General features: G+C 45.5%; 1 protein-coding gene across 1 annotated transcript; it reads right to left on the bottom strand.

Annotated features, from left to right (window-relative positions):
- Positions 1 to 236: 236 nt before the first annotated feature.
- LOC122784295 (allantoicase-like) lies at positions 237 to 5,471 on the bottom strand. The gene is made up of 11 exons (XM_044049500.1): positions 5,379 to 5,471; positions 5,113 to 5,163; positions 3,426 to 3,513; positions 3,229 to 3,348; positions 2,933 to 3,012; positions 2,673 to 2,805; positions 2,423 to 2,578; positions 2,263 to 2,336; positions 1,005 to 1,113; positions 810 to 928; positions 237 to 492 (listed from the first exon to the last, which is right to left on the bottom strand). Exons 1-11 carry the CDS (start codon positions 5,469 to 5,471, stop codon positions 334 to 336), a joined length of 1,182 nt encoding a protein of 393 aa, XP_043905435.1. The 3' UTR covers positions 237 to 333.
- Between the last annotated feature and the right edge of the window lie 8,947 nt (positions 5,472 to 14,418).

A 14,418-nucleotide genomic window follows, 5' to 3' on the forward strand; every position in this document is an offset into this window, starting at 1 on the left:
TCTCCATGTCTGTCTCTGTGTCTTCATGTCAATGTCTGTCTTCATGACTTTGTGTCTCTGTGTCTTCGTGTCTGTGTCTCTATGTCTTTGTGTCACCGTGTCTCTGTGTTTCCATGTCTTTGTGTCTCTGTTTCTTCGTGTCTCTGTGTTTCCATGTCTTCGTGTCTCTGTGTCTCTGTGTTTCCATGTCTTTGTGTCTCTGTGTCTCAGTTCAAAGAAATAAACCACGCTTCATCTTTGATTGTCCAGCTTTATTTCTCGTCATCAGATCTTGGATCATTTTTGCCACGCCCCTGTTTGATAGACAGGTCATGTGACTTCCTGCTAACTTTTCTAACGCGTGGATGCTAGTGTCTCGTGATTGACAGCTCGTCCCCACAGTCTCAGCCGGCTCACGCCTCCGTCCGGAGCGATGACCAAACGAACGTGAGTGATGGGGTGGGTCAGCGTCAGTGCCGCCGTGTCGTACACGTGTCTGTGATGAGGGCGGAGCTACAGCACAGAGCAACACCCATGTGAGGAAAGTGATCGCCATGACAACCACACTGAAGACAGATGAAGATATGGAGACAGACATGGACATGGAGACAGACATGGACGTGGAGACAGATGGGGACAAGAAGACAGATGACAGGAGACGGACGAGAACATGGAGACAGACGAGGACATGAAGACAGACAAGGACATGGAGACGACGAGGACATGAAGACTGACATGGACGTGGAGACAGATGGGGACAAGGAGACAGATGACAGGAGACGGACGAGAACATGGAGACAGACGAGGACATGAAGACTGACAAGTCCTACTTTCTGAGAAGGAAGAAGAACCTCCCACTTCCCAGAATTCCACTTGGTCCTGACGCTCCGCCCCTCATCCTCAGGGGTCAGTGCACATGCCTCCACTCTGCAGGAATCTGGGAAGTTACCTGGAGACACAAACATCGAGTCAAAGGTCACATTTGCGTAGAAATTGTCTCCAGATGATCTGAGATGTTTCTCCACCTCTGAAGTGGTTGGTGTCGACCTCTATGCTGCTGATCACTCCACAATGACCTAGACCAAAAACTGCCCACTCACAGCCAGGAACCTGCAGGACCCCCTGTCCGTCCACCTGCAAGACCAGCACCAGTAGTGAGACCTGCGTGTCGGGTACATACCTGTGTGTGTCAGTCACATACCTGTGTGTGTCAGTCACAGACCTGTGTGTCAGTTACAGACGTGTGTCAGTTACAGACGTGTGTGTCAGTCACAGACCTGTGTGTCAGTCACAGACCTGTGCGTGTCAGTTACAGACCAGCCAGTTACAGACGTGTGTCAGTTACAGACGGTGTCAAATCACAAGCAGACGCAGGCCGTCACAGACGCGGCAGGTGTCAAGTCACAGACATGTGTGTCAGTCACAGACGCGGTGTGTCAGTCCCAGACCTGTGTGTGTCAGTCACAGATGTGTGTCAGTCACAGACATGTGTGTCAGTCACAGACGTGTTTGTTAGTTACACACGCGGTGTGTCAGTCCGCAGACCTGTCAGCCACAGATGTGTCAGTTACAGACGGTGTGTCAGTCATCAAGCAGATGTGTGTGTCAGTCACAGATGTGTGCCAGCGGAGGACCCCGGTGTGTCAGTTACAGACTCAGGCCGCTACAGACGGTGTGCTCAGTTACAGTCGTGTGTGTTAGCTACAGACGTGTGTGTCAAGCTACAGACGCAGTGTGTTAGTTACAGACGGTGTGTGCTAGTTACAGAGGTGTGTGTTAGTTATAGATGTGTGTGTCAGTCACAGATGTGTGTGTCAGTCACAGATGTGTGTGTCAGTTACAGACCTGTGTGTCAGTTACAGACCTGTGTCAGTTACAGACGTGTTGCTGGTCGTGGTGTGTGTTAGCTACAGACGGTGTGTCGTGTTTGCACGGTGTGTGTTAGTTACAGAGGTGTGTGTTAGTTATAGATGTGTGTGTCAGTTAAGCAGACTTGTGTACAAGTTACAGACGCAGGTGTGTTAGGTTACAGACGGTGTTAGTTACAGACGCGGTGTGTGTCAGTTACAGACGGTGTATGTTAGTTACAGACATGTTTGTGTCAAGCGCAGATGTGTTGGTTACAGACGTGTGTGTGTCAGTTATAATCATGTGTGTCAGTTACGAACATGTGTGTGTGTTAGTTACAGACGTGTGTGTGTTAGTTACAGACGTGTGTGTTAGTTACAGACGTGTGTGTCAGTTACAGACGTGTGTGTGTCAGTTACAGACTGGATTTTGAACCTTGAGTTTTTTGGGTCTGTCCAATCGACGAGCTGTTTCCCACCCGTCAGCCATGTTAGCAGCTCGGCCCAGGCCTGTAAACATAGCACACAGGGGTCAGGGGTCAGGGTTCAGGGCTCAGCAGGGTCAAGTCTAAAATGTGTACATCTGTTAATCGAACCAATCATGTTGCGTGGATGACCAAAGTGGGCGTTGCTATAGCCGAGACACACTCCTCCATTGGTCAAAGCCACCAGATCGACATCCTGGTGAAGTGAGACGGACGTCCAGTCTGTCTGTCCAACACCGTACACCCTCATTCTGGAAATCCCGCCATCTGAGGACACACACGTGTGTCTGTGTGTGAGTGTGTGTATGTGGGTGTGTGTCTGTGTCTGTGTGTGCGTGTGTGTGTGTGTGTCTGTGTTTACCTGGGTACATGTTGAGGCGCAGGTGTGTTACTCGTTGCTTGAAGTTGACTTTAAAGTAGTTGTGGCAACAGTCTAAGTATCCAGGTTTCAGCTCTGACACGCCCACCAGCTCTGGCCAAGCCTCCGAGTGCAGCTGTCAATCAGTCAAAGCCATGTGATCACAGTGACCAGCTGATTGCTATGGTAAGTAACGGTCGCACTGTGGCCTCTTCTCTCTCTTTGTTGCCATGGTGATCACACAAATAAATAAATTGGGTTACCTTGGCGACAGCAACTAGCTCTGCATGGGAGGCAGCCACGCCGGTTCGGTCTCCCTCCAGGTTGAAGGTGGGCGGTTCCTCTGGTGAGAAGACGGAGGATATTTCCTTGTCACTTGTGTTTCCATGGTAATTGTTGGTTGTTTGTCTTAAATTTACATCACAATTAATTGTCATGAATTACAGACCCGCCCCCTACTTGTCACCAGTAGGTGGCGCTGTAACTCTTCCTCTACAAGCATCTTTAGAGACATGAGGCTGCAATGTTTGGACTCTTATGAACATCTCATGGATCGTACCCAGGTGTCCGGCCTGGACAGAGACAAAAGGGGGGTGATTCCCAGTGAAGAAGGACGTGTCCACATCCACGCCATGGATCCGTCCTGCGACTCCAAGTTGAATGATGCACCAGTCGTGACCTTTGACAGAAGAAATAGATGAAAAAGTAAACTTTCCAGACGCCGCCGACGTCAGTATTTCTGAAGCTAACGCTAACCAGGTGTTCTCTTCCTCCTCGTCTCCCATCCGTCCATCCACTTTCCAAACTCAGTGAATTCGTCAGCGATGAACTGTGGTGGCGCTCTCTGTATGAACATATGGACACAAATGAACTGTCTGTTTGTCTGTCTGTCTGTCTGACAACTGACTGTATGTGAAGCCACAAAACTGATGTGAGTCGGGAGTTTAGCACTTCTCTGACCTCACGGTCTCCCTCACTCAACTGTCTTCACTTTTATTTTCTAACTGCTAACTAACAGTTACTAACAGGTCACTAACAGCTAACTAACAGTTTACTAACAGCTAACTAACAGCTAAGTAACAGTTCACTAACAGCTAACTAACAGCTAACTAACAGTTACTAACAGCTTACTAACAGACTAACAGCTAGGTAAAAGTTCACTAACAGTTCACTAACAGCTAACTAAATGCTTACTAACAGTTCACTAACAGCTAACTAATAGTTCACTTACAGCTCACTTACAGCCAACTAACAGTTCACTAACGGCTTACTAACAGTAAACTAACAGCTAACTAAAAGCTTACTAACAGTTCACTTACAGCTTACTAACAATAAACCAACAGCTAACTAAATGCTTACTAATAGTTCACTTACAGCTAACTAACATTACTAACAGCTGACAAACAGCTTACTAACAGCTAGCTAATAGTTCACTAACAAACTAACCATTACTAACAGCTTGTGAACAGACTAACAGCTAACTCACAGTTCACTTACTAACAGTTACTAATAGCTAGCTAACAGTCCACTTACTAACAGTTACTAATAGCTAGCTAACAGTTCACTAACAGCCAACTAACAGTTCACTAACAAACTAACCATTACTAACAGCTTACTAACAGCTAGCTAAAAAGTTCACTAACAGTTCACTAACAGCTAACTAACAGCTTACTGATAGTTCACTAACAGCTAACTTACAGTTCACTAACAGCTAACTAACAGCTTACTAACAGTCCACTAACAGCTTACTAACAGTTCACTAACAGCTTACTAGCGGTTCACTAACAGCTAACTAACAGTTCACTAACAGCTTACTAACAGCGAACTAACAGCGAACTAACAGTTCACTAACAGCTTACTAACGGTTCACTAACAGCTAACTAACAGTTCACTAACAGCTTACTAACAGTTCATTAACAAACTAACCATTACTAACAGCTTACTAACAGACTAACAGCTAGCTAAAAGTTCACTAACAGTTCACTAATAGTTACTAACAGCTTACTAACAGTTCACTAACAGCTAACTAACAGTTCACTAACAGCTTACTAACGGTTCACTAACAGCTTACTAACGGTTCACTAACAGCTAACTAACAGATCACTAACAGCTTACTAACAGTTCACTAACAAACTAACCATTACTAACAGCTTACTAACAGACTAACAGCTAGCTAAAAGTTCACTAACAGTTCACTAATAGTTACTAACAGCTTACTAACAGCTAACTAACAGCTAACTTACAGTTTAATAACAGCTTACTAACAGTAACCATATATACCGTTAACACTGAGCAGTGACCACTTTATGAACTTTTTTGTGAATAAAATAACATTAATTGGCTCATCCAAAGTGAGCTGATCTAAGGTCATGATTGATCAGCGGTTGATCAGCGGTTGATCAGTGATTGATCAGTGATTATTGATGATTTTTGATGATTGTACCTTGAGCAGGTTAGCAGCAGGAGCGAACCACTCATCTGTCGCAAAAATCACCTGAAAGAGAGCAACGTTTTTATCATTACCTAATAATCAATATTTTAAAGGAACAGTTTGACATGATACATGATCATTTAAGGGATAGTTCTGATTCTGTGACGCGTGGGTGTGGCTGGTTGGGAACAGTGTGCTAACATGAAAGCCATGATTCTTTTGTACGACGGTAACGCGTCACATGTGGACGATGAAAATAAAGTTGCAGAATGTCTCACCCTCCCTCCGACCGTCTCACAGGCCAGATCATTGAAGAGCAGGAAGTCTGGTTCTGCCGCCGGTGCCGTCAGCGCTGTTCTCCTCTCTGCCATGTTGGACAGACTTTTCTGAAAACGTGGTCCTGCAGAAATGATCTTTTTTTGTCCTGAAGGACAAAGTCCATCAACCCCTCGCTCACTCACACACACCAGGGTGGGGTTAGTGACCTCATGAGTTAATGTCAACATTTGATCCAAACTTGTATTGATGGCAATAATAGAGGGTTGTTTCTGTCGCAACAGGTTTTTGTGGGAAATCAAAAATGATTTTTGACTTTTCCCACGCCCCCCAAATTCAGAAAAGACAAATTGAAACTGAATTTGTCTCACACACACACACACACTTGGTCAACCCTGCCAAGAGATGGGTGTCTAAACTGTGTCTCAACATCTTAGCAGACATCCTTGAATCACTAAATGACAGACTGAGATCAAGTGTGTTGGAACACTTCTTTTATTTTGTCTCTAAATCTTTTACAAAACATCAGCAAGTAAGCACTAGAGGACAAGGTTTTTCAGGAGAGCCGTGACATTACCACTGAGTCATGTTGATGACTGAACTGGGAGCCCCTGTTGCAGGTGAGCCCCTGTGTCGCAGGTGAGACCCTGTCGAAGGTGAGCCCCTGTGTCGCAGGTGAGCCCGTGGCAGGTGTGGCAGGTGAGCCTGTGTAGGTGAGCCCCTGTGTCCAGGTGAGCCCCTATGTGGTGAGCCCCTGTGTGCAGGTGAGCCCCTGTGTGCAGGTGAGGCCCTGTGCAGGTGAGGCCCTGTCGCAGGTGAGCCCCTGTGTGCTGGTGAGCCCCTGTGTGGCAGGTGAGACCCTGTGTCACAGGTGAGCCCCTGTGTCGCAGGTGAGCCCCTGTGTCGCAGTTGAGACCCTGTCAGGTGAGACCCTGTGTCGCTGGTGAGCCCCTGTGTGGCAGGTGAGACCCTGTGTGGCAGGTGAGCCCCTGTGTAGAGACCCTGTCGCAGGTGAGACCCTGTGTCGTAGGTGAGCCCATTGATAAGATTTAACTGCGTCTATGAAAATAAGGCGTACGGAAACAATCGTTAAGTCCTTCCCTTTTTTTTTTTTTTTAGAACTTTTTATTTACAACACATGAAGATGTACACAAAATCACACCAACGAGAATACATATAAACATAATAACAAATAGATAAATAACCAAAAAACAACACATATATAAAATTAATCCAAATTGAAAACAAGAATGAGGTATTCAGAGCTCTGGTAATGCTTGTAATATTCGTGTCCATTTTCTCTCAAATTTTTCTAATTTCAGTTGTAATCTAGCTGTAATTTTTTCCATAACTCAAACCCTTTTTATTCTGTCTGTCCACTGCAATATGGTGGGGGGATGAGGCTTCAACCAATTCATTGTGATCATTTTCTTTGTTATCAAGAGCAGGACTTTCACTAAGTAGCTACATTCTCTGTCTATCAGATCCTCAGGTAGTATCCCAAGTATGTAAAGGGTTGAGTCAAGATGTAAATCAATACCCAGAATTCTTTTTATTTCTTTTTTCACCCCTTTCCAAAAATATATAATCTTATATATAAGAATAATAATAATATAATCTTGACTTTCCAGTAAAACTCCCTCCATGTTGGACTGTTAATTTATGACCTGCTCTGAACGTTTCCTCCCAATTTATTATTATTATTTTTGCTTCCAATTCCCATTTTTCTTTAACATCAATATTATTGTCCTTGGATTAATATTGTAGTGCTTTATACATTTTTGAAATCAGCCCTTTTTTTGACTGTTCCTCTGTAAATGACATGAGCAATTTTTCAACCTTTGTTGGTTCTTTGCTTATTCTTTCCCATTCATTATGTTTCTGGAGATAGTGTCTCAACTGCAAATATTTATACAAATCATTATTTGGTAAATTGAATTCCTGTTTGAGTTGTTCAAACGTTTTCAAAATTTGCCCTGTAAAAATTTCCACTAACCCTTGGGTCACACGGTGGTATAGTGGTTAGCACTCTCGCCCTCCAGCGAGAAGACCCGGGTTCGAGCCCCGGTTGGAACAAGGGCCTTTCTGCATGGAGTTTGCATGTTCTCCCCGTGTGTGCGTGGGTTCTCTCCGGGTTCTCCGGCTTCCTCCCACAGTCCAAGAACATGTAAGGTGGGGATTAGGTGAATTGGACACTCTAAATTGACTGTGAGAATGAATGGTTGTGTGGCCCTGCGATGGACTGGCGAACTGTCCAGGGTGTACCCCGCCTATCGCCCGATGTAGCTGAGCACAGCTGGCACAGCACCCCCCGCGACCCTCTGGTGGAGGATAAAGCGGTAGATGATGACTGACTGACACGAGCCCTTTCTTCGACCATTTCTCAAATCCTGCATCCATAGTACGCAGTAATAGTTTTTGGCTATTTTGTAGCTTTACAGAGCTTGAGACATTTATTTTCTTTGTATTGTCCTCTTGTGGAAAAGAGGACCAGAATCTGGACCTCTTGTGGACCAGATTCTCATTGTTTCTGTAATCAAATCATTTCGAATTTTAAGCTTCTTTTGCACCAGCCTGGTTACAAGTGGTAGTCCTTCCCTTTTATTGAAGAAGGTGCAGGATTCACTTTAAAACATGTAACAACTTCTTCTGGCGTGTGGGTTTCGCCGGCTAACACGAAAAAGCTAACGGAGCTAAAAACACAAGGCAACGACAACTTCCGGGGCCGTTCTTCATCGGCGGTAGAAAAAGGAGACACCTGTCGAGGACAACATTCTACATGCAAACGATGCCACACAGTGGCTGCAAGTGTACACTGCAGGCGTGAACCAAACTACAAAAAAAAACACAATGTATTACTCTCTTTTAACCATTACTTAAATAATACTAATTCAAATCAATAAGCGTGAAAGTTACAACATCCTCCCCCCCAAGAAGACTGCTCATGTGTGAACTTCAAAAGGATACAGAAGCTGAACTGGTCTTCTTAATGTCGTCCCATTTGGCATGCGCACAGCACAGGACCTTACTCGTCCATCTCTTCCTTGGAACAATTCTGTGATTAGACCAGTTCTCTACGTCAACCATGGCATCTTGTCCTCTCCAATGAGAACCACGTCTCCTTCCTTCAGCGGGGTCTTGGGTGTGAGCTGACTTCAAGTCCACCGACACCGACTCCAAAACTCTGTGATGAGTCATTCCATCGTCAGGTCAGCTCCTCCCTGTTGCCGTTGGTTGTGTGACCTGCAGCAGCAAAGGGCTTTGGTGGCAAGGAGGAAAGTCTTTTTCCTATCAGGAAATGGGCTGGTGTAAGAGGCTGGGGTTCCTTCAGATCACTATACACAAAGGTGACAGGTCGTGAATTGATTGTTGCCTCCACTAAAAAAGATCTCAACTCCTCAAAGCCGGGTTAGGGTTAGTGACGCTCTCCCATCACTCTATTTAGACAAGCCTTGACTGATCTAACTAGTCCCAACCCACCACCAAGAATTTCCATACAATGCCCTTTGCTGAGAAGTATTCTCGAAGCTCGGGCTCCTTCATTGTTTTCCGAAGCTCTTTAAGACCTTGCTGGGCCAGTTTGAACGTCTGGGAATTGTCCGAATAAATTATTTTACAGAGTCCTCGTCTGGATATGAATCTTTTTAGAGCCAGGAGGAAGTTTTCTGGTCGACAGGTTTGACACCAGCTCCAGATGCACAGCACGAGTCACAGCACATGTGAATAATGCGACATAGGCTTTCTCTACAGTCTTTCTTACCTTCACATATAGAGGGCCTGCAAAATCAACTCCTGTGACTTCAAATGGGGGTGACTCTGTGATCCTGTCTCTAGGCAGGGGTGCAGTTACCTGTTGGGCAGCCTTAGCCCTGAATCTGTTGTAAATGGTGCAAGCTCCAATGCATTTCTTCACTAACTGTCTGGCACAGGAATCCAATACTTTTCCCTCAGTTGTACAAGAGTGTCTCTCATGCCTGAATGCATGACCTTTTCGTGGCTGTATTTGATGATCATTTCTGCAAATCTGTGATTTGGGGATAACAACCATGGGTGCTGCTCTCTGAAGCGCAGGTCTGACTGATGCAGCCTTCCTCCCACACAGATTAGTCCATGATCGTCACGAAACGGTTTAAATTCCCTGATTTTTGAACCTTTGTGCACATCTCCTCCAGCCTGTCGGCTTGGACCTCACATATCCAATATCTTTCGGCCTCTGACAGCTCCTCTGCTGTCAATTCTCCTCTTCTCTTCTCTTTCCTGCGGCAGTTGTAGTTAAACCTTTTGATCCATGCTGTAACTCACATTTTGTAATTTAGAGTCTCCTGCCATGCTTTCAGTGTTGCTCAGCTGAACTGCAACATGGCTTGACTTGAGCTCAGTCCTCACAACTTCATCTGAGAACTCTTTATCAGTTGGCCTTGTGGGCTGTCCTCCTGATTTTAGGAAAGGAGGTCCCGACCACCAGAGATCTTCTTCTCTCAGCTTTGAGGCTGGTTGACCAGTGCCTGTATTTCCATGACTCGATTGGCAACAAACTGCTTCCATTTTTGGGCTGAGCCACGAATCCAATGGATTGCGATCATAGTGTCTGACCACATGCGAAGTTGGCCTGGTTGCATGTGAAGAGCATTTCTTAGAGTGCTTCCCATTCTCGCTCCAACTAGAGCGCCCATCAACTCAAGGCGTGGCAGAGTTATGGTCTTTATAGGTGCCACCCTTGACTTGGATGCTACAAGCCTGGTCACGGTCTCTCCATCCACAGTCTGTCCTTGCAGATATGCCACTGCTCCATAGGCTTTCTCACTTGCATCGGTGAAGACATGTAGAATTTGACTCTGCTCCCCCAACCGCTTGTCTGCACCATACCACCTGGGAATGACAATTTGGTGAATCTGAGGCAGCTCCATACACCACTGCTGCCATACTACGCCACATTTCTTGTAAGGGACACTTTACTCTTATGGTAAATGGAGTCAGGAACCCTATGGGGTCGAATATTCTTGCTGAGGATCTTAAAACACTTTTTTTGTGTTTTCCTTTCCCTTTAGGATGTCCATCAGGTGTTTAAGGTCAAAGATGAAATCGTCAGTGTCTGGTCTCCATATCTCCTCACTTCCACTGATGATGCCCAGTGACTCTATTTCCCAAAACGCATGTATCTGTTTCGTCAGCATGTCAGTATTTTCACTTATGCCAATGTGCATGCAGCCAGCTTCATTCATGCTGGACATGGAGACGGATTCTTACACTGCCCAGCCAAGCACAGTTTCTACAGCAACCAGCACTTCTGAAAGTCTCAATTTTGCCAGTCACTATCTTCCAATAGTAGTCGGCTCCAATCATTATTGACAGTTATGGGTAGTTGGTGTGAGAGAGGGGGATACAGAGAACAGGGTGAGATGGAGGAGGTTGATTCGCTGTGGTGACCCCTGAAGGGAGCAGCCGAAAGGAAAAGAAGAAGAAGAAGATGGGTTCTCTCCGTTGCCTGCTGAGACGTCTGCTAATGCCAGCCCGTTTTCCTCCATTTGTTGTTTTTCCAGGGACCTTTATGACTGCAGTGCATATTTGTGGTGTCTGAACAGCATTGATCTTGATGATCTGTTTGTTGTTACAGATATTTTCCAAAACCACCCTTATGACATTGCGCTCTGCGATCACTGGGGTCTGTGATCCAAACGTATGTAGCTTTAATCTCTCCCTTCCCAGCGTTGGCAATTTCAGAGCCTTCACATGGCCCTCATGGATGAAACTTTGTTTGCAGTAGCAATGTCCCATGTTTTCCCTGATTTGCTGTTGCTAGATGAGGGATCACAGAAGAAACAACAGCATCACTTACTTCTGGTGTAGCAACATCTGAGGGTACTGGTTGCTCACTCTTATCACACAAAACCATGTGATGTCTCCCTGCACACACAGTGCATGACACATTTCTAGTCTTACAATATTTGGCAATGTGTCGTGGTCCCAAGCATATGAAACATCTCCCCATATTGTTTAATTTCTCATGGTGACAGTGTTCTCCTCACACAATGTTGATTTATGGCTTGGGCTGTCACATAATTTAGACATATGTGCACTCACAACAAGGTCTTTCCTTCCAAATCTCTTCTTCAGCATGTCAATAGCTGTGTCATAGTTGCTGTCTGTTATTTTCAGACCAGCCACAGCTCTAGCAGCTGGACCCACCAGGTATGACTTAAGGTAAGTGAACCTTTCCGTTTTGCTGAAGTCCTTATTTTCATGAATGGCAGCTTCAAACTGGTCCCAAAACTCTTGCCAGATGCACACTTCTCCATCGAAAGAATTTTTACTTAGCTTTGGGAGCCTGACTGATGGTCTGTTGTTGGTAAATTGTCGGCTCACAACGCTCGCTCGCCCGAGGAGAACGTATATCCGCTTCTTGTTGCGTCTTTTCCATGGCTCTCGTTGCTCGGGTCCGCCATAGCATGGCGTTATCCTGGCATTCCAGCGTTCTTGCAATGTCCGCATCTAATTCTTCGATCGGTATTTCCAGCTCGATTTGCTCCTTCACCGACAACATCAACAGAAGCTCCATCAAACGATCGCAGTTCACATTTTCCTTACATGTTTCATCCTGTACGACTTGCAGCGGCTTCGTGGCGGATGTCCGTAACACCGTGTCGCAGGTGAGCTCCTGTTGCAGGTGTTGAATAGTGACTGACTGGTTTTCAGAGTCCTGATTGTCTTGAGATGCAGTTGGTGGTGGTGGAAGTTTGGGCGGTGTAATCCAACAGTCTGCGGGTCAGGGTTCAGCTAACCCAGTACTCAGTCCACTATAAAAACTTTGCTCTCACAAATGTAGTTTCTCTGATCAATGCAGGCAATGTCATCCCAGTTTCTAAAGGTCTGGTCTGTCCTTTCATTTAACTCAAACACAAGAACAACGCAGTCTGCTCCCTCCAGGGACGAATCATGTGTCTGGTTGTCTGGTTGACCATTGACCCAGTACTTCTTTGAAGGACGTTTGCCATTGACCCACTGGAAGGCCCCCTCTTGATCCATGTCATGCAACCCAATCCATGTTCCGTTGAATTCCACGTTAGATTTAAACTTTTCCTCAGTAAGATTGGTAAGAAACTTCTGGTCTCCCTCACTCAGAACTACAGCCAGGTCACCACCCTTATCAATACAGTACGTGCGTGCATCTAACCATTCCTTTGTGTCCGCTGATAAGAAGAAGCATCGTGAGTTGTGCTCCGTCCAGCCTTCCATACAACGTGAACATGTCAGTGTGGTCATGTCACAGTCTGTAATGTTTGACAAGTTAGAAGAGCTAAGAATCAATCGAAGCTTTCCATTTTCTTCATTCAGGGTTGAATTGAGTTGAAATGTTTCGTTCACACTTTCCTGACATTGTTTATTTTGCTGAGTCAGGTTTGAATTGAGTTGATTCGTTTCGTTCACACTTTCCTGACATTGTTTATTTTGCTGAGTCAGGTTTAAATTGAGTTGATTCATTTCGTTCACACTTTCCTGACACTCTTCATTTTGCTGAGTCAGGTTTGAGTGTAGGTTTTGTTGTTTTTTAGATAATGAGCTGAAATGTTGATATTTACGCAGCAACTTCTTGTATTTTTCCATTAATTTTGTGTTGTTACTGATTAGCTGTTGAACATGTTGATTTTCACTGTAATTGTTTAACAGGTATGTTTTTCTTTGGCTTTTCAGGGGTCCAATGTCACTAGTATAAAATGTTAGAAATCCTAAAGAAAAAAAAATGAAACCAAAACTCAACGTGTGAACACTCATGTTTGTGGCATTTTGATTCCTTTCAATAACAAAGCAGTGGAAGCATTCATGTACTCAGCAATGACACTTCCTATGATGTCGTTTCTATCCTTTGAAGTGTTTTCAGTGTAATGGGATCTTTTGAACGCACCTGACTTGTATAGTGCCAGGTTTGCAGGTGAATCTCAGCTCTGTGGTTGATGTCAAATAAAGTGAAGCTACTGATTAGAACTTAATAATACAAAGACAAATCCTTCTTGCAATAGAGGTCTGTGTCTCAACATCTTAGCAGACATCCTTGAATGACTAAATGACAGACTGAGATCAAGTGTGTTGGAACACTTCTTTTATTTTGTCTCTAACTCTTTTACAAAACAGGTAAATACATGTTTCTATTGGATTAACATTTCAAAAAGGATTTTTTTGCCACGTTTCCTCATCACTGTTGACATTTGAACGTCTATTTTCTACCAATCAACTGGTAATTGACTACATGATTACCTACAACCCTCACCATTTCTCTCCAGTAATGACCCATTACATGGACGTTACATGTATTCACACCTGTCATTTAAGGTCTTTGGTGCTGCCGTCCCAGAACTCTGTCACCAGGCAGGCGAGGAGATGTGGCAATTTTAACAGTTGATTCAAAAAGGTTTTAACCAACGTGAGGGAAGTAGTTAAGTGCCGGTCATGGAGGCGGCGATCTGTTCCAAACAGCAGTGAGGCGTCAAACAGCAGCATGCACACGAGAGAGAGCTCTTTACACAGGAGAGCACAGGAATGAGCAAAGAGGCAAAAACAACAAGCAGCGAGTAAGCACTAGAGGACAAGGTTTTTCAGGAGAGCCGTGACATTACCACTGAGTCGTGTTGATGACTGAACTGGGAGCCCCTGTGTCGCAGGTGAGCCCCTGTGTCGCAGGTGAGCCCCTGTGTCGCAGGTGAGCCCCTGTGTCGCAGGTGAGCCCCTGTCACAGGTGAGCCCCTGTCGCAGGTGAGCCCCTGAGCCCTGTCGCAGGTGAGCCCCTGTGAGGTGAGCCCCTGTGTGCAGAGCCCCCTGTACAGGTGAGCCCCTGTGTCAGGGTGAGCCCCTGTGTCGCAGGTGAGCCCCTGTAGCAGGTGAGCCCCTGTGTCCAGGTGAGCCCCTGTGTCAGCAGGGTGAGCCTGAGGTGAGCCCCCTGTGTCGCAGGTGAGCCCCTGTGTGAGGTGAGCCCCTGTGTCAGGGTGAGCCCTGAGGTGACCCCTGTCGCAGGTGAGTCCCCTGCTCCAGGTGTGTGCAGGTGAGCCCCTG

Source organism: Solea senegalensis, linkage group LG17 (assembly GCF_019176455.1).
Source record: "Solea senegalensis isolate Sse05_10M linkage group LG17, IFAPA_SoseM_1, whole genome shotgun sequence".
NCBI lineage: Eukaryota > Metazoa > Chordata > Actinopteri > Pleuronectiformes > Soleidae > Solea > Solea senegalensis.